This window comes from Grammomys surdaster, unplaced genomic scaffold (genome assembly GCF_004785775.1).
Source record: "Grammomys surdaster isolate TR1022 unplaced genomic scaffold, NIH_TR_1.0 174, whole genome shotgun sequence".
NCBI lineage: Eukaryota > Metazoa > Chordata > Mammalia > Rodentia > Muridae > Grammomys > Grammomys surdaster.
The window spans coordinates 3587825-3613918 of record NW_021604622.1 but is presented as its reverse complement, the minus strand read 5'-3'; the positions used below and the strand labels follow the sequence as shown (position 1 = coordinate 3613918).

The 26094-nt window shown below is 46.7% G+C and overlaps 1 protein-coding gene across 1 annotated transcript; it reads right to left on the bottom strand.

Annotated features, from left to right (window-relative positions):
• Positions 1-850: 850 nt before the first annotated feature.
• Gdnf (glial cell derived neurotrophic factor) lies at positions 851-26094 on the bottom strand. The gene is made up of 3 exons (XM_028767637.1): positions 25035-26094; positions 20348-20524; positions 851-4046 (listed from the first exon to the last, which is right to left on the bottom strand). Exons 1-3 carry the CDS (start codon positions 25093-25095, stop codon positions 3559-3561), a joined length of 726 nt encoding a protein of 241 aa, XP_028623470.1. The 5' UTR covers positions 25096-26094; the 3' UTR covers positions 851-3558.

The following is a 26094-nucleotide window of genomic DNA, read 5'->3' as shown; positions in this document are numbered from 1 at the left end:
ACTCTCCTTGGTTGAATGAAATTTCCAAAGTTAGCCACTGGTTGTTTTGTTTTTCTTGGTGAGCCAGAAACCACAATGCCCCAATACAGTGTGTGTGTGTGTGTGTGTGTGTGTGTGTGTGTGTGTGTGTGTGTGTGTGTGTTGTCTGCTTCTTTCACTCAATCCAGGATGGTCACATGTTCTCTCCAGTCTACTCCTACTAGAACACAGTAAACTACAGCTGCCTGCACAGTTCCAGCAATTCTGCTACATTGCCATGTAGAAACATCTGGAAAGACATTGTCCAGGTGGTACCAATCAGGGACTCTGTCTAGGCTCCTGGCTACCTCAGGGTCTTGCATAAGTTACTGCTTCTGCTGGGATGCATCTGATTGGTCGACACTGTTTCTTATATTCAGTTCCAAGATCACCTGTAATGTAGGCTCTACTATTATTTTTGATCACAGTATCCTGCTAGCAGTCATGATAATAGTCATCGAACTGGTTATTACAATATCAAATACCACATCTTTTTCCAAACAAAATCTTAGTTCCCCAAGGCCAAAGATTTATTTATTTATTTATTTATTTATTTATTCATTTATTGCCACTTTTGGATCTCCAGTGCTCTGAATGGTGCCTGGCACAATGTAGGCACACCATAAATGTTTGTTGAATGAATAACTAAAGAATAACCTTACAAGCCTTTTCCCCTCTGAGTAGTGAATGGTCTTGAGAAGTTGAGGAGTATGGTCATTGACCAATCATGGCACTGTACGGTGGTTAAAGCCACAGCTCTCTATTAATATCTGATGCCTGCCCGGCCCAGACATACTTCACTGGCTCTTGAGGAAATGAATACAAGAGCACAGAAAGCAATAGAAATGAGCTTTTATTTGTAAAAAGTTACAAAATGATATTGTACAAAAATAAAGTCTGTAGAGAACTTTGGTTGTATAACACAAACGACCGAGACATCAGAGAGGTCAGAACTTCCAAAGAAGTGTGCTCCTTACTGTGGCAGATGCTGATCACGACAGTAAAGGAAAACAATGACAAACTTTACCCTGCTGTGGACTGGGCGGAGCAGCTTGCTCCCGTTAGAACCTTCTTGAGATGTGTGGAGAATGCTGAGCTCTCGAGGGATTTTTCCCCCCAAGAGCTGGAGGCTGTGTCTGGACCTGGGGACATCAGCTACCACATCTGTCAGGATTGTCTGAAGTGAACAGAGGGTCTGGAACTACATCTGAATTGTGCAGGGTTGTCACCATTTTGAGCAGGAGAAGGTGGAAGAGCAGCACATACACACCTCCACTTCCCAGTCCTGCAGAGGGTGTGGAACCATTCCTAACTTGGGTCTTTAGGTCCACGGGAGGGAAAGGGGATGCCTAGTAACTTTTACCTCTTGGTTACTTTGAAAATTTGACATGATTATTTGAGAGAGGCCAACTAATTGGTCATTTATTATTTTAGATCTATCCTACCCTGGGGGGATAGCAGCCACAAAGGTAGTAATACATTAGCTTCTATATAAAGATTCCGTTTATGAAATGTGTAACAAGCTCGAACATAGGACTCAAGGCATGATCTGTTTGTCAGCTGCTAGACAGGTACACTATGGGGTGCAGTGAGAGGTGCCGTTCCCTCCCTCTGCTTCTTCCCCCTAAACAATGAAGGAGGGCCTCTTGTATGCCCTATGTCCAGTCAGATGTCCATCTTTCTCCCTAGAATCCACTGGGTTTGAAGGGGTAGCAAATGTTGAGCCCAGGTGACAACTGAGCCCTGGCAAAGGACAAGGCAGATGGCCTCTCCCTATACGATTTCTCAAGTTCTCCTGCCTGTGTGATCTTAGAGAGGAGGCAGGTGGGCAAGAACGGAGGAAGAGGTACCACCCAGCGGGGCTAAACCTTGGCTACCTGGCAGGGGCCTTCATTTTACTTATAGGTGACAATAAGCTCAGAACTTCCGAGGGGAATTCAGCCTTCTGAATGTGTGGTTATGATAGTGCATGGGATGGAGGGGGAGGAAGAGCTTACCTCAACGGACAGTGGAACTCGGAGGCCTAGCTGCTCAGGATAAAAGAGGAGATGCAAACAGGTAGCAGTCCCACTGGTACTCCTGGTGAGGGGGTGGAGCTGAGATCCCCCTCCTAACCCTTTCCTTTAACAGCTAAAAAGTAGGGGCTGGGGTGTAACTCAGTTGATACCTAGAGTTGCCTGGCATGGATGAAGTCCTGAATTCGATCTTTAGTGTGCGGATACGGTGTGGTTGATGTCTGCCATGCCAAAACCACAGGAAGCCAGAGGATCAGAAGGCCAAGGTCATCCCTGACCAAGCAGTAAGCTGAAGGCCAGCCTAGGCTACAGGAGATCCTGCTCACAGAAAGAGGGCGGAAATGCCGATATTTGTGGCAGTTAGTGAAAGACTGTCTTGTAAAGGTAAAGTAAAGTAAATGATTTTTGCCTAGCAAAAACCCTCTTAACACTCTGAAGAGAATGGACCCTTGTTCTCAATGTTACTATTTCCTTCTGTCACCTTTGTATCTTGTGAGCACATATACTTTGGCACCTTTGAAAAGAGACTTTAATAAATAAGGGAAGAAAAAGAGAAATTCATTAGTGAATGGTAATAAATAACAATAACTTAAATCTCAATAAATATCTTTTCTATATCTCTGTACTTGAAACAGATGCATTGCATCGAGTAGCTTCTCTGGTCACTGGTGACCACGCATAAACGGAGCTGTGTATGTAACATCCGTCTCTGTAAACCAACAGGCCCCGGGGTCTCCCTGGCAGGGGCAGCTGGGGGCCTTCCCTGCTAGCTCTCCTACGAGAATGCTGCCGAAAACCACAACTTGCTTCCTGTTTCTGAGGGCATGAAAGAAATGCCTTTAGGTTTGTTTCTAAGTACTAGGACAGCTTTTTGGGTTCCTAGCCAACTTCTCCATACCCCACACTCTGTGTCCAAAATCAACCACCAAACGTCCCCCAAAACGCTGGATGTAGTAACTCTCAGGCCCCAGATTTCAAATGCAAAGGTTGTCACCTTTTTACTCCGCCTTTGTTCCCCCCTTTCCTTTCCAGGGTGTGAATCCATCAAGTGACAGGAAAAATACATCTTTCTTATTTTCAGCAGTAAAATGTAGTGACAAGAAGTGACACCAGAATCGTCACATTTCCCTGGTGTCTTCAGACACGTGAAAATGAACCACAAGAGATACACTGGCTTGGTTCTTTGAGTGCATCCGTGACTCGGACCGCCATCGGTGACCATGGACTGTATCAGATAAACGCTGGCAACAGCTAAGCAAGGACACTAGCCCTGAGCTTCTGGTGACATCAGCTGCCATCCTGGAGTGCCCAGACGGCTGTTCTCACTCCTATCCAGTTTTCTGTAGCTGGGCCTTCTTCTACCAGGCTCCCACGATGGCTACCTTCCTCCTTCTTTTCCTCTTCTGCCTCTGCCTCCGCCTTCTTGGTCCTTATCTTCGCTCTGGGCAAACATTTCCTGGGAACCTTGGTCCCTTTCTTCGCACTATAGCAGGAATGCAATACACAGCAGTCTCTGGAGCCGGGGTCAGATACATCCACACCGTTTAGCGGAATGCTTTCTTAAAATATGGTAAACCAGGTTGTCGTCTAAAAACGACAGGTCGTCGTCGAAGGCGACTGGCCTACAACATGCCTGGCCTACTTTGTCATTTGTTAGCCTTCTACTTCGAGACAGGTTTTTAAGTATTTTGTCATACATTGTCTCGGCTGCTTCACAGGAACCGCTGCAATATCGAAAGATCAGTTCCTCCTTGGTTTCATAGCCCAAACCCAAGTCAGTGACATTTAAGTGTATCGCAGTTAAGACGCACCCCCGATTTTTGCCCCTCTGGCCTCCTCTGCGACCTTTCCCTCTGGAATTCTCTGGGCTGGCAGCTGCAGCCTGCCGATTCCTCTCTCTTCGAGGAAGTGCCGCCACTAGTTTATCTGGTGACCTTTTCAGTCTTTTAATGGTGGCTTGAATAAAATCCATGACGTCATCGAACTGGTCAGGATAATCTTCAGGCATATTGGCTGTCCAACAAAACAGAAATGTCAAGTGAGACAACAATGTTCATTTTCGGCTAGTCTTCTAAGTCACAGGAAGTCACTAGAATCCAACCCATGACAAAATGATCATCCAATGACGCTAAGCGTTCACAGTGGGCCCCTAGAAGCAAAGGCTAAAACGTATGCTCTAATGCTTTGCAAAATATGGGTGTCAAAAGAGAGGAGACATGTGGTAATGAAGACACAGTTCCCTGAGGGAAACAAGACTCTGAGAGTGAGTTGTTCACGTGACTAACTAGGCTGACTTCTAAGGTCTTGTTTTGTAGCCTTGGATACAGCTCTCACTTGGAAATACTCCCTGAAATGCAGGGACATTTAAGTGTATTGCAGTTAAGACTCGCCTCTGTGCCTAGACACCTCGGTGCCCTGGTTTGGGGAACACTAAAGCCACTTGCATTTTATTAAGTTGGAGGATTCTGGTGTATGTGGGTATCAGAGCAAACTGAGAAACCTGCTCTCGGAGGCTGAGGTGATGTGATAGCTCCTGGCTTTGCTACTTTGCTGTAAGTTTACCCTGACTCTACCTGGCTGAGCAGGACCAGATTCAAATAGCACGTACAAAGATCTCTAATATTCAACTGTATTTTAAAACTCATCCCCTCAAACAGAAAAGTAGATTATATTTATATTTCACTGACAGGAACTGCAAATGGCGTGGTTCTAATGAGAGGATAGAATGATTTAAATATAAAGGAGAGGCTACTGGGGACAGATGTAGTCCCGGGTCCAGGGGTGAAGGCAGTCTATGCTACAGCTGCCACAGGGCTCCCACTGTGTGGTTACAAACAGGACAAGAGATGTGAGCTCCAGGGAGTCCCCACAGAGGAAAGATGAACCAGGATGTGTGAGACCTCTGGGGAAGACAGATTTACAATCATCCGAGATTCTGAGTATTCCAGCATTTGCCTTGTATGACTAACTAAGGGGATGATTTAATACATACCAAGGGGAGGGGAAACCTAATCCCACTCCGTCCCTTTTTGAAATCAGGTATTAAGCTTTTATGGTCATTTCATGCAGTTCAGTAGCTTTTGGGTTATATGTGACTTAGAAAAATAAAACTTCAAAAGAGTTGTTAGAGTTAGTGGTTGTTGTTTATTTGTTTTTGGCAAGCTCAGGAAGATTACATTGTGTCTATTTTACCTGGAATTACACTATCATAAATCTAACCTACTTAGTTGTTAAAATGCAGCAAGGATCTGTGTGTGTGTGTGTGTGTGTGTGTGTGTGTGTGTGTTGTTAGGTTACCTGCCTAGCTCAGGTACTGGATTTTACACACACCTTCGGTGTGATACGTGATAAAGACTGGGAACTGGAATCAAGGGTGCACTGTTTGTTGTGGTATGAAAATTAGCGTCTGATATTTAGTTGCTCTAAGTGATAAACTGTTTCATAACTAGTGTAAGCCCCCCTTTATCTCTTGCCTAAAAACCTCATGTGGCCCCCAAACCATCTCCTTTACTTACCTCCACCTGTGTTTTTTGGGTGTGTATACATGTCTGTGTACATGTGTGAGCAAGTATGGGATATACACAGAGTCCAGAAGTCAATACATGTATCTTTCTCGGCTGCTCTTCATCTTATTTTTGGGACACACTGCACTCACTGACTGGGCTATGCTGTCTGGCTAGCAAGACACAGGATCCTCCCATCTCTTCCTCCCTACACCAGGACTGTGGGTGTGTCACTTGTCCTGGGGTTTCTATGGGTACCGGGGATTGAACTCAGATGCTCGCACTTCCACAGCACATACCTCACCAGCTGAGCATCTTCTCACTCCCCTCGACTCTCTTGATTCCATTTTCTGCTCAATGGTAAACTCTTAAACTCAGATCACTTCCTCTATGTGCCCAGAATGCCCCGAAGCTCGTCACCCCTTACATAAGAGCCAAAGCCTAGACTGGCAGAAAGATTGTCCTGATCTGGCTTCTGTCACGTCTCAGCCTTGGTTATCTCTGACCTCATCTGTTTCTCTGGGGTAGCTCGACCCTTGCTTTAGGAAGCTGTCTCATACGAAGGACATCAAACTGAGTTTCTTGCTTCTGTCCAGGATATGCCAGCAGTACCATGTGTGGTGGCTAATCTAGATGGCCAATGTGACATACTTGGAGGAAAGGGACCTTAATTAGAAGAATTGCCTCCACCAGACTGGCCTATGAACATATTTGTGGGTCTCTCTCTCTCTTCTTTCTTTCTCTTTCTTTCTTTCTTTCTTTCTTTCTTCCTTCCTTCCTTCCTTCCTTCCTTCCTTCCTTCCTTCTTTTTTCTTTCTCTTTTCTTTCTTTCTTTCTTTCTTTCTTCCTTTCTTTCTTTCTTTCTTCCTTTCTTTCTTCTCCCTCCTTCCCTCTCTCCCTCTCTCCTTCCCTCCCTCCCTCCTCCCCTCCCTGCTTCCTTCTCTCCCTCTCTCCCTCCCTCCTCCCCTCCCTCCCTCCTTCCCTCTCTTTCCCTCCCTCACTCCCTCCCTCTCTTTCCCTCCCTCCTTCCTTCCCTCTCTCCTTCCCTCCTCCCTCCCTCCTCCCTCCCTCCCTCCCTCCCTCCCTTCCTTCCTTCCTTCCTTCCTTCCTTCCTTCCTTCCTTCCTTCCTTTTCTTCCCTCCTTCCTTTCATCTCCCTCCTCCATCCATCCCTTCTTCCTTTACTTTTGCTGATTGATGTAGGAAGGCCCACATTGGGTGGAAGTATCCCCTAGACAGGTGGGTCTGAGCTATATAAGAGAGGAAGCTGAAGATGAGCCTGAGAGCAAACCAGGGAGTAGGGCTCCTGCATGGTGTCTGCTTCAGCGTCTACCTCCCGTACCTGCTTTGCCTTCCCTGGGTGATGCCACATAACTTACAAGGTGAAGTAAGCCCTCTCACCCTGGGATGCTTTCTGCCACAGCATTTGTCACAGCAACGGAAAAGCCAACTATAATGCCACCTCTCCATGCTAATAGCAAAACAATGCAAGTGTCTCTAGATGTAGCCAAATATTCTCGGGGCATAAATCACCCAGATTAAGAAGTACATCTCAAACACAGGCCTCTGTAGGGCTGCCTCTGCCCAGACCACTGCTCCTTACAGCCCTCTATACCTCTCCCACATCTTTAAGTTTATGCTTGTTATGACTGGCTCAGTCCCTTGCTGACCCCTTTGTTGAAAATGCAACTCCTCTCTAGTCTCTAACCCCCTCCCCCCAGGCCCTACTCCTCCACCCCTATTGTGATCCCCTACATGCTAAAACACATTGTCTAACTTGGTCTTGTTTGTCATTTCTTCTCTATGGTCTCTAGGAGGATGGCAATGAAAAGATACAGGAACTGTATGTGTTTTCTAAGACAGGTTCTTGCCCTGTAGTCTAGGCTGGCACACATTTGGTTTATGCCCAGGCTGACCTTGAACTTGAGATCCACTGAGATGGGAACTGATTGCTCATCAGCAAGTGCTTGGGGCAGGACTCTGAATTTGGGGGCCTTGATAATGGGATGGGGGTCACGGTTGTGGGGGAGGAGAAAATTAACTTTTCAAGATGATAGTATGTCCTCTGTGGAAAATTCAATCTTCATAACATGAAAAGCTCTATATTTTAAGTGTCTACACTGTTTAGAGTCTAAAATATTTTAGAGTCTAAAATAACCCAAATGAGGTCTCAGGCTCTATTTAAAAATTCCTAAGTAGCTCATTAACTTAGAAACCTGGGAAGGTAGAAAGTTAAGATTGATTACTAATCAACTGAAGAATAATCAAAAATGAGGATAAAACAGGAAAACTTCAACAGAAGTTAAAAATAAAATATTGGAGTTACAAAAATTAAGTTTTCTGGCTTCAGAAACTCATGAATTTACATGTGACACAATTTGAACCAATCCCAGTGACATAATTTGGCTCTAACACCTTCAGTCTTCTTAAAAATGTCCCTGTTTTCCAAACCTTGTACTCAGCTTTGACATAGGCTGGGTTCAGCTGACATAGCATGGGATACTGAATTAGGCTGGCTTCTGAGATAAACACTGAATAATAATAATGTTAATAATAATAATAAATCAATAGTTTCAAATCTAGTATGTGACAAATATTGTGATATTTAGGACAGAGCTATATGTCATTATGAGATATTTTAGTTTTAAATTCCCCTTGGCCTTTCGACAGAACCAGGATAGAACCTTGGCTAAAAGGTTTCTTGTTTATCCTGAATCTACCCCATAATAACCTATTTCAAAGCCACCACATGTACGACACTGAGAATGAACTCCAGTGTAACCGATGGATGATTGTAGCAAGTACCATTCACATAAGAGGTATTGAGATTGACAAAAAGAGAAGACTTGTGTGTACAAAGGCAGAAGGCATGTAGAGAACCTCTGTACTTTCCTTTGAATTTTGGTGTAATCTTACTTAAAAGTACACACACACACACACACACACACACTCACACTCACGTGAGCCAGGCATGGTGGTACACGCCTTTAATCCCAGCCCTTTGGAGGCAGAGGCAGGTGGAGCTCTGTGAGTTTGAGGCCAGCCTGCTCTATTTAGTGAGTTCCGGGCCAGCCATAGTGAAATCCTGTCTCAAAACACTACCATCACTACCACCAACAAAATAAACAAGGCTTTTCCGACCTTGGGATACACTGGTTCAATATGTAGAACTGAAGAGTAACAGTTAGGACTCTTCTTCTTGTTGATGAGAAACCTCTCCTCTACATGATAATAAGATGGCATATTATTTAATCACCAAGTTTTACATGACTCTTTATTGAGCTGAAAGGGTAATTTTCTTTCATAGTCTTAAAAAATGAACAAACAGCATATATTTATATGGAAAACATTGCATATATAAATTGTGGGCTTAAGAATTATTAGTCAGAAATGAGAATAAAGCATCGTATTTTCAAACCATGAAAGAACTCAATTCCTAATTTCAGGTGTTTTTTTTTTTTTCCCTGACTTTCACTGGCAGAGACAACCTCACTTTAACATGCTTAGCATTTAGGGGATATTAGTAGCTGAATGATTCTGTAGAAGGGTGCTGGGCAAGCCTCACCAGCCTGTTCTTAAGAATGCCACGGAAATTTCTAGCCTTGTTTAGGCAAGTAACATCGGACCTTGAACTCAGGGGTCCACAGTTGCTTTAATCTTCTAGGGCTTTCCTATGCTGAGGGGAGAGAAAAGGGGGTTGAGTTCATATTATGTCTTATACAGTGACCTAATAGCATAGCACACACACTCTTACCCTATGATGAGTTTACAGAATAACGTCAGGTATACAAGGATCCATACTAATATTAACCTTACAGTAAAACACTTGCAATCCACAAAAGAAGGCCACAATCTGAACAGCCAAAAAATAAAATGAAATAAAATTAAAAAGTCATGTAAATATATAAAACAATGAAGACAGACAGGTCAAAAACTTGCTTATTTCCAAGATATGCTTGGGGGCTATATTTTGAAAAAATATGTCTGATTGAAAGCTGAAGTTCTGAAATATCAAAATTCTCAGTTGTTTTAAGTCATCCTTCAGAGTGTAACCAAATATTTTGGCATTGTTCTGTTTCAAATATTTTAACTCTGATGTGTCCTTTGTATAAACAGTGTTATTTAAACAAATGAAACCGTGTTCTGGGGCATGATTCTGGAAACAAACCGCTTACTGCAAAGGCTTTGTCTCCCTTGATTAAGGGGGAAAAATAATAATGTTACCTTAAGACCTAAGGACTGGGATAGTCACCATTTTGTAAAGCCAACTGAGTTTTTATCAGAACAATAGTGATGGCTCTGGGAATTCCTTGTAACTGCCAAGCTAAAAAAAAAAAATTACAAAATTCAAAAGTGTTATCATGGTTAAGATGGATAAAATGTTAAATTTTTTTTTTTAAAATTGTAGGTCAGCTGTATGTTAACCAAAAGCTTTTTTATTGGTAATTGTGTGCCCTCTATATGCTGACAAGCCTGATGTCTCAGCTATCTCCTGCCTATGAAAGGGAGACACAAGATTGTCCACAAATTATGGGCTTGTGACTCCTCCCCACCTGGTGACTGGACTCAGAGACTGGAGGAGGGTTTCTGCAGCTACGAATGTTCCAGGAAAGGGGGAGGGGCTGATTCTAGCACAGTAGTGTCTCTATGAAAGAAGAGATTTTCCAGGCCAAACTGAGACCTGCCAAGTCCGCTATGGAAGGCACAGGGCACGTTTTGTGGGAGGAGCTGCCTCCCTACAGCACTGTGAAGCCTCCAGCTTGTGTTCTGGGGCAGGAAGGACAAATGTGCTGAGCTCATAAGGCCTAGCTGGCCATACAGTTAAGAAATATGCCAGAAATCAGTGCCTGGAGGTCCTTGCCTGGGGCAATGCCCACTTCTGATGGAGCTTGTCTTGAGGAGTGAGAAGCTGGACAATGTGTTAGATATCCAAGAGAGGACTCCATAGGCAGGGGGCCACAGAAACCCCTCAGGGAAGGAGGATTCCATCTGAAGTTCCTAACCTACCTCTACTGCAGACAAAGAACACATCTCTAGGTAGGCTAAGCGTCTGAGAAACAGAAATGCATTCTTGTACACATGCAAAAGCTCAGACTTATTGTGTGTTCACACACACAAATGCTTAATTTCTAGGTGGATATCAGCCTAGGACCAGCATAACTTCACAAGTATGACTAAGGTTATTTTGTATCTTTCAGAAAGGTACAAATGCAATTTTCTTGCACTCATTTTAAAAACTATTACAAGACTGCTCAGCTGTTATTACATTAAAAACTCTTCATGGTACAATATTTTCTCAAGAGATGTCTTAAATAATAGCTTCCTTGAAGCAGGTAACATTGTATCAAGGTGGAGAGGCGGCTAAAAGTCTCACCACGAGTGGGGGTGAAACCTAACAACATCGCTGTTAGCAGTATCCTATCCTAATATCCCTCCTTAAGTTTGCTTCTATCCTGTTGTTCATTTCCACATTCAGAGTTTGCATGACTCTGGAGAGCATTTTGTCATCTTTCTTAGCATCCCCTCTGCTAAGAGCTGCTTCTGCTACAGTAAAGGACTGTTCCTCTGGCTGAAGAAGGATCACTCTCACTCCATAGCCACTGTTGTTGTAGATATGATTGTTAGTTTCAAATTAAACATCTTTGCACATCTCCTTCCAGACTGAGAAGCCAAGGCTAACAGGAGACATGTTTGCTTAAGACCAAGTGGTTAGTAAGCATAAACGTGGCTGGTTTTGTTTCTAAGATAAGTGTAGGTCTTGTCCGGAATGCTCCCTTCTTGTTTCTAAGTAAAAATTCTACTACCATGCAGCTCTTTGAATCTGGTGGCAGACGTCGATTACTACAGAAACAAGGGCAAGATAAACCCCGTTTTAAGACTTGGAACAGGACAAGGGAAATATACCTGCAGTGGGAAAAATTCAGTACAAACTCTCAAGTGCATTAAGTAGATCTCCAAGTTAGGCCACCACGGGCCACAGAACAGAGCAATGAGTCTCAGAGAAGGAAAACGCCATGCCTTTTGGGGGCACCTCTGTCCCATCTTCTTCTTGTATGTCACTCTGAGGCAGATCTGCCAATTCCCAAGTCATAACCGGAACGCCAGCAGCCAGCAGTGGGGGCAGATTCAGACAGAGAGGCCCCATGTCCGGAAGCTTCTCATACTCAGTCTGGCACCCGTGACCAGGCTCTTGCTGCAGAGCTGGAGAAGACAGAGCCTGAGATTCCAGGCCCGGGTCAGTCCCTGACCAGTGTGTGACCTTGGACTAGTGGCTTAGCCATCCTGAGGTCAACTTGCTGTCCTATGGGGCTCTGTAGCTCTGAAGCCCTAAGATGTTGAGAGTCTAAGTTTTGGCCAGAAAGTTCAAGCAGGTGTTGGCTTCCTGCCATCTAGGCAGGGAGCAGCATCCAGCTCAGCTACCACAGTTAGCCCCCATCCCCCTACATGTCGAAGCCCCACATTCTGGGATCTAGATAACCTCTTCACTTTACCTTCTGGCTCAGCTGAACCTGTCTGTGAAACTTAAAATAATCATGACGAATCTCCTTTTAAACCAAGTCATATCCCACCCCTTACTGAAAAGACCCAGAAAGACATGTAGGATCCTGTATTTGTACCAGCAAGTGCCCTGGGTCCAGGCATTGTCAAACAGTTTCTATCTGGAGAGGCAGAGTTGGCCCCATGGGCTTCTTAGAGGATGTACCAACCTGTTCTAATATGTCACTCTCTATCACTCAAAAGTCCAATACTTTCTTAAGAATTTCAACTTTATCCATTTGTTTTTGTGTCTCAAATCTGTCGGAGTCATTCCCAGCTCACTGCTTCAGTGAACCGATCATGGCAACGGCCACAAAAATGGATGAGGGTTGTGGGTGCTCCGTAGCTTGTCCTAGACCTAGAAGGTTATCCTGTTCCTGTTTGCCTTTGGGGGAACCTCAGAAATAGTGTAGAACAATGTTCAGTGCTTCAAAGAGTTCTGCAAAACTCTATCATTGTATACTGTTTAAAAGTCATTGTTTGATCAAATACTTAAACTTGAGAGAGAGAGAGAGAGAGAGAGAGAGAGAGAGAGAGAGAGAGAGAATTCATGTTAGTATGTCCTCCTTCATCTAAGTATCATCCTTTCTTTCTGATTTTGGGCGCAGAGTAGCTCATCCAGTGAGAGCTATTCCTAGTTAAGTCATAAGGGGCTCAAGAGCATCTATTTTTCTGAAACAATCAGAAGCGGAGGCAAGTCACAAAGGTATTTTAGCCTTTCCAGAGTGACTGGTGCTCTTTTCTCATGACCAGTGGTGACACTGGTTTATTGAAAGAGTTTTCTGCACAGTAACATCACCAGCATCTTGTTGTAGTTCTCTTAAGGGATTTCTGGATACTCTCAAGGCAGAAGAAAAAGACAAACCAGAATGTCTGCCACTTCAGAACATAGGAAAAGAGCGCGCAGGACATATTTTCAAAGCCACCTCGCCCACCGATAGGCTATTTTACGCAGATTTGCATCTACTTTGACCAATATGGCACATATTTATTAGTGATACAAATTTTGAGCTGTTAGCCTACAACTCAACTAAGAAAATGTAATAATAACTGCACATAAGTACAAGTAGCCAAAAAAAAAAAAAACCCACTTCAGGAACAGGATATTCATTTCTTTATTCATATTCCCTTGCTCTGATTTCTATGTATGTGGCTCATACTTTTATTATAGCTGTAATAATGATTTCCCAAGAATCTAGCATGGCTCCCTGGGGAGGAATGACTACTCTCTGCTTTTAAGTCAGGAAAATACCCACTGGGGTGCCCATTTGTTAGCTAATCCATGGACACCCAGTGTGAGCTAAAAGCACTCAACAGCTATTGATAAATACCCCACACTAATGAACACACACCATGAACTCTGTTTATTTTTTTTTAAACCAACAATTAAGGGATAAGGAGAAATTACCCAGTAAAATTAATTTAGAAAAAAAAAGCCACTAGGGAAACAATTTGTTGTGTCATCAGTGGCAGTGGCACTGGGCCCTGAGGGAGGGGCTTTCAGAGGAACTTGGTGGGAAGTTTCTACTTTCTCTTTCTTGCAAACTACTGTCCTAATCCCAAGGGGCCACAGGCCCTTCGAAAACATCTTGAGCCACTGGATCTTCTTGGGAGTGGGGTGGGCAGGAAAGGCAAGAAGCGGAAAAAGAGTAACTTTGAGAACCTTAGGCGCTTGGATGAGAACAAGCAGAGACTAAGAGAAGATGGAAGAAAAGTAAAGAGGGTGAAAAAAATAGTTTTTGATCATCTGCATTTGTTTGGTGGAGTCCCCTAGTTCAGCAGTTCTCAATCTGTGCGTCTCCACCCCTTTGGGGGTGAAACCACCCTTTCACAGAGGTCACCTAAGACCATCGGAAGACACAGATATTTACATTAACATTCATAACAGTAGCAAAATTACAGTTATGAAGTAGCAACAAAAATAATTTTATGGTTGGGGGTCGCCATAACATGAGGAACTGTATCAAAGGGTCACAGAGTCAGGAAATTGACAATCTCTGCTCTAGTTGGATACGAAGAAGGAGTTTCTAGCCTGTGAATGAGCTCACAGAAACCTTTAAGACTTTAGAGAGTCAGGCACAAGCATCATTCAGAGAAAAATACATTTGCAAAACCTCAGTGCTGGATTTCTCTTCCCTCTTTCCTTCTTTTCTTCCTTCTTTCTTTCCTTCTTTCCTTCCTTCCTTTCTCCCTCCCTTCTTTCCTCCCTCCTTCCCTCCTTCCCTCCTTCCCTCCCTTCTTTCCTCCCTCCATCCCTCCTTCCCTCCTTCCCTTCATCCCTCCTTCCCTCCTTCCCTCCCTCCCTCCTTCCCTCCCTCCCTCCCTCCCTCCTTCCCTTCCTTCCTTCCTTCCTTTTGCCATCAGAAGTGAGTTCCCTGGGGTAACAGGATGTAGTCTGTGTGGAACAAGTGTGAATATGAACCCAGGCTGCCCTGACTCAGACCCTGATTATGTGGTTCCCCTAAAAGCTCTTCTCTCCATGAAGCCCTAAGACAGGAACAGTCAACTCTACCTTTAGGTCAAGATTAACAAAGCAGAGGTTTGATCTTGGAGAATGAAAACAGTGTTCTCCAAGAACATTCTATGAAGCAATGCACTGTGTCTGCAACCATTCTTCATTGATATTTGTATTGGAGGCAGGGTAACTGAGACCACTGTGCCTCTTAAAACAAAGTCCAGGGGATCCAGGCTTGGCTCTCATCATAGTTTAGACTCCAGAGCATTTTCTACAAAGGAGAGACCTCTGTCTAGGCCCTAGCTCAGTGATTTGTGGGTAGGGGGAACCAACTGTCTTGGGATGTGTTTGCTGCCTCTTCTGTGTTTCTAGAGATGCCTGACAATGAACTTTCTGCCCATCAACAGACTCAACAGGTTGCCATGAATGAGATTTTTCCTGTCTTCATCTGGGTGCACGTGTCCTCTTGGAGTATTAGGAGAAAGCTTTCTGCTGCTCTGGGGGTAAGGACTAGCTTCAAAGGCGTTTGTTTATTCCTCAACTTGCACATCTGCTGTGCCGCCCAATGAAGCCTGTGATGGTCCTGTTGATGATTCCCCTGCCTTTTTTAGCCTTTCTGGTTCCTTACAGTGTAAGGTGCACTTCACTTGAATGCATTACTTGAATCTAATCATACAGAGATAATCAAATAAGTTCAAATTGAAGGATGGTCAGGGAAAGAATAGGCAAAGAAGCCACCACCCCTACCCTACACCAGGGTCATGGTTTGCAGGGGGAGGCATTGAGGAAGAATAAAGGAAGCAGACAATCAAATGGATCTTGTGATTCTGGACTTAAAAAATAGTACAGAGAACATTATCACCAGGACTGATGAAGCTGGAATACCTGTTGGGTAAGTGCTTTATAGTGATGTCAAATTTCCTGATTTTGTAGCTGAATTGTGCTTGTGTAAGACCCTGTGTTGTTCTCAGAGGGCATACACAAAAGTACTTAATGTTGTGACTGGCTTAGTGCATTCTTAGATGGCTTGAAGCGGGGGGCGGGGGGCAGAGGCAAGTTGCTCCAAAGAGACAAAATGTATTGAGAGGTGGACGGATGACCACCGTTCTATGGATGCTTCTGAGGAAGGGATCTGCATGAAGAAACCCAGGAATACTGAGGCAGTTGGGTCCATACATCTTCCTGGCCAGGCTGGCAAGGCTAGGCCTGGGTTATATCTATCTGTCTATTCACTGAGCCCTCTTATAATTCAGACCCAGAAGTGACATTTCCATTGTGAAATGCATACTAGCACATACATTTGAATTATGAAGTCAGGCCTTTTCTGATCAAAAAGCTAGTTTATCTGGCTTCATTAGTTTGAGAGGTTTTATTTTACTATATTTTGGGGGGAGGGATTGAAGTGAAGTTAGCAGGACCAATTTTTTTATTTTTTTTTATAAAAATAAACTAAAAACTTGCTCTTAGCTAGGTTACTCACTAGATAGTCAAAGTGGACACTAACTTTAGTGCGGAGTTTGTATTTCCATGCCCTTGGGAGTGAGGGGGTTGATTTAATTGTGCTCATGCCTTGACACTTTTTAAAAACAACAGCACAAAGCTATGAGTAGGAGAGTTGCCTGTGGTGAAAGTTTCACTCTCTAGTAGCCTGCTATTACTTGGCCCAAGTTGGCTGTGTAACAGAGGAAGGACACTTGCTGTCACCTACCTGCCATAGGAAACAGGGAAAACTCATTTTTCTAGATCCAGAGAAAGCACTCCAACAATCATCTCCCAAGACATCTCCCAATATCCCTCACGCCAGCACCTCATCCCGCACATGTCCGCTTCTCTGTCTCCTTTCATGGCCACCTCCCTGAGAGCATGCTGCGAATTCTGCATGCTGCTCTCTAGTCTGTTCCCCTCCCTTTCCTTCCAAACACCTCCCTTTCAAACACCTCTCAGATCCCACTTCCTTGAACTTTTCCCCTGTCCTGCTTTCCGTGTCCCAGTGAGTTCATTGCGGTGTGACTTTAGCCAAAGGAGAGATGTGTCTATCTGTCCTGCTGACAACCTGTCCGCTCCCCTGTCCACCTGTCTCACCGTCTACTTATAATTTACAGCTAGATTGATTTCGCCTTTTGGATGCTGTCCATGTCTGGTGTATGAAATGGCTTCTGTTGGAGCTCAAATGATTAATTATATAGTCAGTATCTTCATTAAGTGAAGACCATGAGTACCGGATAAACAAGGTCACACGTACAGTAGGAAAGGAAGGTACTAGGAACTTTTCACTTTTGTATCAGCCAATATTGACTTTTTTTGAGTGCGATGCTTGGGTTGACGGGCCAGTGCAATGTCTTCTGGCTGATTATAAGTGAGCCTTGAGACCATTTCTGTTGACAACGATGTTTTGGGGCCTGAGGAAGAAGATGCTGATCTTTCATCTCAGATAAGGGATTCTCCTAAAAGAATCATTCTCACAGATTTTAGTTTCAAGAGCCTCTTTCCAAGTGCCAGATCTTCCTTGCCAACTACATAGGGACTTGGCTTTCTTGCATGCTAGGCAAGCACTCTACCAACTGACCTATAGCCTTACCACCACATTTAATAAGTAATTTCCCAATTGGTGTCTAATCAAGTTCAGCCCATGCTACCTGCTCAAGTTTCCTTCATGCTTAATTTCTTTTGAACCAAATATCTACATTCATGGAAGGATGTTCTATATTGTCAGAGATGTCTGTGTGTTACATGCACCAGATATTTGTGGTCAATCTCTGGAATGAACAGGGTCACAATTATTTGACAAATGAATATATACACCCTGAGTGTAAGCATTTAAAATTGTCTGTTTTTTATGCTTTTTAGTTGTTAGGCAGAGTGATAGTCAAGATGTGGCACAAGACTACAATGAACCAATCTTCAGTGAGTTCTGAAAATCTTCAACCATCAGTTTTGGTCATTGGTTGAAGAACATTCACCCCTATAGAGTCTCTGCCTTCCACACAAAGTATATGTTAGTGGTTTGGGTAAACACTGGTTTCATAGTCCAAAGACCTGTCTGCTGCCATGCTGGGTACCTGGATTTTATGTTTTCGGCTCTCAGAACCAGAAACCTTCGGTTTCAGCTTTAAAATGTGATGGCACCTGAATGTTTTGAGTGACAGACCCCCTCATACTATCTCCAGTCCTCCTTTGGGAGAAGATAAGGCAGGAAGAAAAACAAATGAACAAGGCAGCTAGAGACAAAGTCTTGGATGCTTCCAAAGGCAAACTATAAGCAAGTTTCTGAGTAAGTTAAAAATGGTCGCGGGGCATTTATTTTATGGCCAACTTCAAGCAAGTCAGTTACTAATTCTATTTGCCTAGCTTGTGCTATGTTGGAATGGAACTTGGGATGTTTCTGTCTCAAGAGTGAGTGTGTGCAGGGGTTGACATAGTTTCAGGGTCTCTGCGGAAAGTGCACAGCCACTGTCACTGTGATAGGACTTCTTTTGCTTAATTATAAAATCTCAAGCACCCAAAGGAAACTACAGGGACCGAAATTTATAGCACCTTTTATTTTCCAATGAAATGCAATGATTTAATGGTTTTCTACACCAGACTTAGCCAATTGCACCGTGTACAGTGAGGATATAAATGTCAACGCTGTGAAGGGTGTGCTGACATTAGTTGAATATTTAAAGTCTGCACACTGTCGTTATTTTGCCTTCCCTGCACTGACAGCTTGCTGCCGAATTGAACATACCTGGAAAGAAGTCAATTGGCTTAGAACACAGCTCAGTTTCTCTTTGGGTAATTTCTCTGTCTAGGTTCTACTGGGTCTTTCCATAGACAAAGCAGAATTGGTTGTATTCTGCTGTCGGGAACAAGACTGTAGTCCAAATCTTGTCCATAGACGCTTTAGTATCATTCGAGAGCGGGAGATGCAATCCTGTCCCCCTTCCCAGTGGGATCCATGCAGTCCATGGGATTCAATGCTATTTTGCTTGCTTAGTGGCTGATCAACCCACGGAAGCCTTAGGTTCTTCCTAGGGTGTCATTAAGCTTTGGTGACACAACCTTGGGAATGACACTGGACACACCTGGGAACATCTAAAAGTCTGCACAACCCAGGCTACACCTCAAACCAATTAAATTAGCCTCTCCTGGCATGCAGTTCAGAATCAATAGCCGTTAGCATTCTTAGAGGACGCCACTCTTTTTTTTTTTTTTTTTTTATGAGTCTCTTCTCTAAAGATGGTTATGACAGGAACATGGAGGCCAAGGAGCAAACCTGGTAGCTACTGGCTACCCTTGAAATAAAAGGCTTCCCTTTTGTGGAACTGTGAACTGTTTACACGGAGTTCTAAAGCCATTAACTTGTAAGAGTTAATGGGAAGCAAGCCTAGGTAAATAGGATACTAATATAGCCATTAAAACCCCATGAATTAATCAGAATGCAATCAAACAGTCAGTGTTCTCTCCACTGACATCTGAATCAGAGAACTATGGTTATCTGCCGTCTGTCCCTGTTCCCTTTGGCTTGTCCTTTTGGGATGGAGAGATGAAGACAATAGCAGAGAGGACATTTAGAATTTAAATCGGAGAAATATTTATATGCCCTAAACTTGTGATTGAAGTGAAGGTCTTTGAAGATGAGTTTAATTGCTAGAAAGTCTGGGGACACATGCTTGAATTTCAAGCGGTCCACTATGTTCCTTTTTAAGCCACAAATTACTCCTGAAATCCTTATAGAATTCTATTTTTCCCTCTTTTATTTTTGACACTTATACAAGAAGCCAATTTTGTTGTTGAAATGAAATACAAAACACTTGCCACAATTCTACCTGTTTTCTGGTCCAGGGCCAAGGACTTTGGATGTCTCAGGGGCTGACTCAAGCTATGCTGCTTTCTCTGATGGTCCTACCCACAGTGCAGTTCAAATGCAAAACATCAAAGACATCATTCCAAAGGGTTGGGTGGGTGGCTGAGGAGTATTTTGAGATTGTATCAACTTTTCTGTTGCTACCTTTTAACTTAGATACTTCTATTTTCTTTGTAACTCCTTATCTGTTTATCTGACTTTACCCATACTGAGGACTGGAGGGTAGGTTGTATCAAATCAAACTGTAATTGCTTGCTTCTAGAAGGCATTAGCATTTTAGCAGTAAATCACAGACTTGTTTTTAAGAGTACCCTGTTTTTGTTGTGGTTGTTGTTTTTGAGTTAGCATCTTGAGGTGAGTGAGGTGCGTTCTGAACGCTTCTCCCTTTCCGTTCAACTTGCTCTAGTTACCCTGAACTCTTTCTACAACAGAACTCTTCTGAACAGATTTGACACTAGGCAGACGCTAGCTCTGGAAACTGGAGGCTACAGAAGACTGTGTTTTCTCTCTGGCTGGGTTTTCGCAAAACCCCTTGCAAGTGGAGTTCAGTGGTGAAAACGCAAGAAGTTTTAGGACTAAGAACAGTGAGGCACAGTAAAACAGCCATAGAAGAAAGATTCTCCCGTGTGTTCGAGTGTTCGTAGAGGGGCAGGGAAGTAAGGGGGTAATGTGTGTGTGCTCTGGTGGTGGTTGTGATGGTGGTGCTAGGAGGTACTTGTTGATGCAATGATAAAGGGACACTATCCCACATTCTCTACACTAGACAGAGGATCCCACGTACTCGCAAGGCGCCTGGGGACCCTTGGGCAGCGGCAAGCAGCTGAGTACCCTTAAAGGCCTCAGGGCCCTTCCCACTTAAGAGTGGAGAGGCACACAGCCTTTGCGGCTGGCCCTGGGTGACTGCGTGCGTGCATGCTGCGGTGGGGTGCTCTGGGGTCCGCCGAATCTGCCCCGGGGGAGGGAACGGTTCTTACAGTCACTGGTCAGCGCGAAGGGCACGCGGCGATGGCCGAGGGAGTGGTCTTCGGCGGGCGCTTCGAGAAGCCTCTTACCGGCGGGCAGCGGGAAGGCAGACGCGGTGTGGAGCAACACCAGGCAGACAGCCACAACATCCCATAACTTCATCTTAGAGTCCCGTCCGGCGGCGGCACCTGCGCAGGCGGGCAGCCGGGAAGAGAACCGCACCAAGGCAAGTTAGGCTCAGACGCCCAGGACCCTGGCGCTGACTGCAGGGCAGCCTCTCCGCCACTCCCCTGCCCCAGCTCCCAGCTCACCACCTCTCTTCCAGCCCTGCTGTTGACCCGCGCTTTCCCCAAGTACCCCTCCCTCGCCCCTGGTTTACTGCCCGCCCATCTTCCTTCATCCCCGGTACACCCCAGGTGCAGCTCGCATTCCCAGCGGGTCCACTGCTGACCTCTCCTCAGTCCTCCAGCCTCCGGCTCCCAGAGGTCAGATTACGGACATAAACAATATACCACAACTCCCCGACCCGCTGCTTCTACTGGCGCGCGTGACACTCCACATTCCCTCGCGGGGAGCACCGGGTAGCTCCCATCAGCTACCTTTGCGGGGCCCTGGACAGACAACCCTCCCCAAGCCCTCCCAACCCCCCCTCTTCACGCGGCTCCAGTATGTGAGCTCTGGGAGCCATCCTTTCACCTAAGCAAACAAGAGGCTTTTTACCTTTGGGACTAAAATCAAGCTCACCCCTCTATCCCAGGCTGGATCTTTCTTCCAGCTAGGCAGGGTGTAGGCTCAGGCTCGGTGGAAACACTTGCCCTCCCTCTGCCTACCTTTTAAACATCCCAGTTAAGTGGGAAAAAAAAATGCCACCAGAACAAGTTGATTTGAATGTGCAGACTTTGGCCTGCATAAAAGGGCCAGGTTAAATCTCTTAACTTCGGAAGCATCGACTAAAATACCAGTTCCACTTCTTAGGACCATTAACTCACGAACAAGCCCAGAAAGTGCCCAATAAATGTTTTACCATTGCTTGTAGGCGGGGACTGAATTTATCTTGACATTTAAAAACCCTTCGTGGTAGACCCGAAAATGCCCTTGATTTTTAGTTTTGCAGCTTTGTGAAGTTTTGTTCCTAATTCCATCTCTCTCGGCAGAGATGCTGTCTCTCTGATCCCCTAGCTACTCCAGGACCATACTAAGGGTCCTGAACACTGAGTCCTTTGGACTCCTAAGGCCTCACTTCTCTAGAAAGGAAGACCTTGCAGTCGGAGGCGAGCGAGCTAATAAAGAAGGCTGTGTTCACTTGGCGAAAAGTCTCATCCAAAGAGACGGGGGAAGAGGGATGGAATCACTCCGGGGTATGGTGGTACTCTGTCACTCAAGCCCCAGTGTTCCAGAGTGGGGACCATTGCCTGGAGAACATTCTCAAATTAAGAAATTCATGCATTTTGATAAAACAGCCTTGACATTTTTAGTGTGGGAGGGCAAATCAGTTTTCAGGTACACACACACACACCCCTCCCTGCACCTTTTCTATTAGTCTCCAAGCATTTGCTTCTCTCTCCTTTCCGGGGTACATCCCCTCCCGCCCCTCACAATCTCCACCCAGAATTCCAGTCTAGGCCCCTAGATAAGGCCACCAGGAAAGCGTTTAATTCGACTGCCACCTCCCACCGCCGCGGAGACGAATTCATTTTCCATCTCTTGGGCGTCTGTTGTCTCCGCAGCTGTTGGGTTCGGAGACTGGGAAGCGACAGAACCACACAGCTCCGGGGTTCCTGGTGCGCGGGCTGGCTCGAACACCCCAGAGGAGGAGGGAAAAAAGACGCCTCTGGCTCCCGCCCTGCGCGTAGCAGTGCAGAGAGGCACTTCGCGAGCCGGGAGCGGGGGCAAGGCCTCCGGCCTCCGGGGTGCTAGCTTTGCCAGCTCTCGGGTGTGTGCGAAATGGCTGGCGGTCCCGAGCAGCAGGGAGTCGCGGGGCTAAGGCGCGGTCCCAGATCGCCGTGCCCGCCGGCAGGAAGCAGCGGAGGCACCAGATTTCCCTTCCGCATTAAGAGGGTTTCCCCTTCTATTTATTTATTTATTTATTTATTTATTTATTTATTTATTTATTTATTTTTCCAGTTTGGCTCTGGGAAGGCTTTTAAAATTGGACGTGCTGAGCCTCGAACAGAAGTGTGGCGACGCTGGCAAAGGAGGAAAACACTGGAACATTCACTCTTTGCCTCGCCAAAGGAGACTCTCCATCTTATTCTAGGCGGGCAGCATCCGGCTTCCCGAAAGCACCCTCACCCCGCACCCCATCCCGAGAAGGAACAGGAGACCTCTTCTCTGAGAGACACGGGACCTGCTCCTCTCTGAGCCGCTCTTTAGTTAGTGGCACTTGCCTCCCCCGCACCCTGGGCAAAGGATGCGGTGTGCGTCTCCCTGGATGCTCTTCCAAGGGCCCTGCCCCGCATCCCTACTTATCTCTTTACCGCTTTCTACCCTGAATCGTCGGCCGGACCAGTCCCCGCCACGCCTGGCCTTTGCAACGCGTGCAAACAGCGTGAGACACCCGCCCGTGCGGGGATTGGGGGTGGGGGGAGAATCAAGCTTTCACTCCGAGGTTGACTCTGCTAAGTGAATCCCATTCTCTCTCGACTTGGAAAGCTGTTTCGACTCTGCATCTGAGATCGACTCATCCCAGCAGGGCAGTGGAATAGCTCCGCGCACTTGGGCACTTGGTGGGTCCCAGGACTCGGGGTTAAAGGATGCTCAGAAAAACCGCAGTAGAGACTGCCAAATCGCCGCTCACGGATTCTGAGTTCCCGGCACCAGGGGGCACTAGAAACCGCTCGGGCCTTGTAGTCTTCCCGCGGCGGGTAGGCTAGATTGTCATTTTAAAATAAAAAACAGTAGGAGAACCAGTGTTTCTACCATCTATCCCCAAACTAGTCCAGGGACCTGTAGACGTCCTTATGTGAATCTTCACTTTTAGGGTTTCTAGTCTTCCATTCTCTTTCTCCATTTCCCCTCTCCCCATTTCACCTGGCAACCTACTTTTAGACACACTGATCCTCTATCACCGAGGAAGTTTTGCAGCGGGTGGCTGCTCCCTGCTACCAGTGCCCCCGCACATTTTGGGAGCTGGCAGGCTGGAAAGTTTGTTTGGGATTTGCTTTCAAGATCTGGTGGCGTGGGAGGAGAGTTTACTACAAACTCCAGTGTTTCCTGTAGGGTCTGGGCAGAAATGACTAAAAGATCTGTTGCTTATATTCACTCTGCTCAGTGCCCTTGATTGAGGACGTTATTCTCTTACTGGTCCTATAACTGGCCAGCCCAAGATGGAGAAAGGGGGAAAATATGGGATGCTTCCCGAGAAAAAAAAAGAAGCCAGGGATGGATCTGTTTATTAGAGAACCCAAAGTAGAGTTCTAGGCCCCGGAGCACTGCAATTTCTTGCAGCAGTGGGCTAGAAACGCTGCGGCTAACTGGACACTACGCACTTGTCACTTGTTTAAAAGACACCTCCCCCACCAAAGCTCAGAGAGACGGAGGGCATGGTCAGGGCAAGAAACAAACAGCGAGTCCTTCTTTGAAGGCTTGGAGGGGGGAGGTGCACGATTACGGGTTAGTTGCATCTCCTGAGTCGCTTAAACACATACTCAAAATACTGAGGAAGAGTGAGTCTAGCGCTCTCTTAGCATATTCCCTGAAGGAGCTGGCAGAGTTGCGTTTATCCCGGTCAAAGAACACAAACTTGGCGAATTCTGAGCTCAGTTAGACAAGCTTCCCATGGATGGCGTGTTCATCCGCCCTGCAGGCAGATTCTGCTCCAGGCAAGATTGCAAGTGTGCGTGGGGGGACCCATTAAAGTGCCTTCCTATTCCCGATTCACGGGTTCCTTTTCCTTACGTGGGGCTGGAAACCAACCTCATTCAGGAGTCTGCCTCGAAGTGGTACAAAGTAGTGTGTGGGTGGGTGGGTGGGGAGTCGTGGGGGTGGGGGGGGGAGACACAGAGCACCAGAGAGAAGAGGAAGAGGTAATTAAAACAATCACCTCGAAGGCCTGGCGGAGACCTAGAGTGTTCCTGAGAGTCTTTCGAGACAGAATCCTAAGGCCGAGGCGCTGTGAGCTATTTTCCTAATCTCGACCGGCATAAGGTCGAGATTAGGAAAAGTTCAAGCAAAAGGCCGGAGAACGGGAGGAACGCCGCTTTGCAAAATCTCTCTAGAGGAGGTGAGCCCTCTATTTTTAGGTCCCCAGCACCTTTGCAGCCCTCCTTCCCGAGGCTTAGCTTTCTCCCAGAACAGACCCAAACAAGCTCAACAGTAAGTTACACTCCGAGCTATGATAACGCTGCAGTTGCACTCTGGAAGAGACGCTGGCGGCGGCGGGTTAGTAGATAGCCAAGTCTCGCACGGTTGGTTCCAGGACTGTACCGAGCAGGGCAGGGGAATTACCCTCTCTGGCTTTTCAGGGTTCCAGGGCACCAGAGGCTCTGTCTGTACTTTTTTTTTTTTTTTTCACCACGCGGAAAAGGCAACCTATCCTTCGCAAGGCTAGCCTCCCTGCGGTTCAACTTGTCTCCCGAGCTCCCGCTAGCCTTCCTACTTTACACTCTGTCGCCCGCTTGGGTTCCAGCCGCGCCCTTCTGCCTTCAGACGACACAGCCGCCACCCGCCCTGAACCCTCCAGCACGTTTCCCCTCTCACCTCGGATCCGGTCTCCGTAGACCCCCAGTTGGACATTAACTCCAAGTGGCCCGAATCCCATCCAGGAGACCCATCCGGACCTCGGGCAGGAGCGCGGGGCCCCGCCCAGAAGGTCGGGAGCAAGAGCACGCAATCCAGGGGTCGCGCCGGGCAGCGAGGACACGCAGGAGGCGGCGGCCACCGTGCCAGCCGCCGCCGCCGCCGCGAGGAGGGCGAAGGCTGCCGACACCTCGCACACCGGCCTCCTGGACCCCAAGAAGACTAAGTCTGAGCAGCCGCCCCTGCCTTGGCTGAGGGGTGGCACGGCTGCGAGCGCGGCGCTCTGGGCTGGAGCAGCACCGGGCCCGGGCGCTGCGGGTGGCTCAGAGGCAGTCGCCTCGCTCGGCACCTCCTCGGGGCGCGGTGGCTGCGAGGACGAGGCGGGCCTGTCTGAGGATGCCGAGGTCTTGCCTGGAGATCCGAACGAGACACCACGTCAAAGCGCGCTGGCAGTCCCTTGAAGACATGAGGGCGCCAGGAGCGCAGGCTGGTCGTGGAGAGCCCGGGCCAGAGGGCCGGGATTGGGGAGTAGGGGGGCGCCGAACCGGGAAGGGGAGAGGAGGGGTCCGGCGGTAACCGCGGCTTGAGTGTGGGGGAGGGACGGAGATCTGGGGAAGAAGCACCGGAGCTGCGGGGGCGCGGTGCGGGGTGCGAGTGGGTGACACCAAGAGCCTCAACCGGGGGTGGGGGTTGCAGGAACCGCCGCAGGGCTCGCGCTTTCTAGCGGGGTAGATCCACAGGAAGGCGCGCGGAGCTCGGCTCACAGCAGCCCCAGGGGGCAATCGCAACTTGGTGACGGCGTCCCGCGCTCCGAGGGAGGGCGCTCTGCCTGTTGGAGGCTACCTCGGGGCTTTCCTAGTCCCATTCGAAGACTGTCCTTCCTCCTCGAGTGTCCTGCCCTCCCGGTTTTCTGCAGGGCAGAAGGCAGTGGCGAGAAGACCGGAGCAGCCTGCACCGAGAAGTTTTCCCAGCACCGAGAAGAAGCGTGGAACAGCCGGGAGAGGAGAACAGAGTGTTTGCC

Excerpts from the sequence above, each read along its gene's own strand:
- Gdnf (XM_028767637.1), bottom strand. The coding sequence starts at position 25,095 with ATGGGATTCGGGCCACTTGGAGTTAATGTCCAACTGGGGGTCTACGGA. Across the intron at positions 20,525-25,034 it reads CTACGGAGACCGGATCCGAG|GTGCCGCCGCCGGACGGGAC; the intron begins GTGAGAGGGGAA and ends CCGCCTGCGCAG. Across the intron at positions 4,047-20,347 it reads CTTCGCGCTGACCAGTGACT|CCAATATGCCTGAAGATTAT; the intron begins GTAAGAACCGTT and ends TTTGTTGGACAG.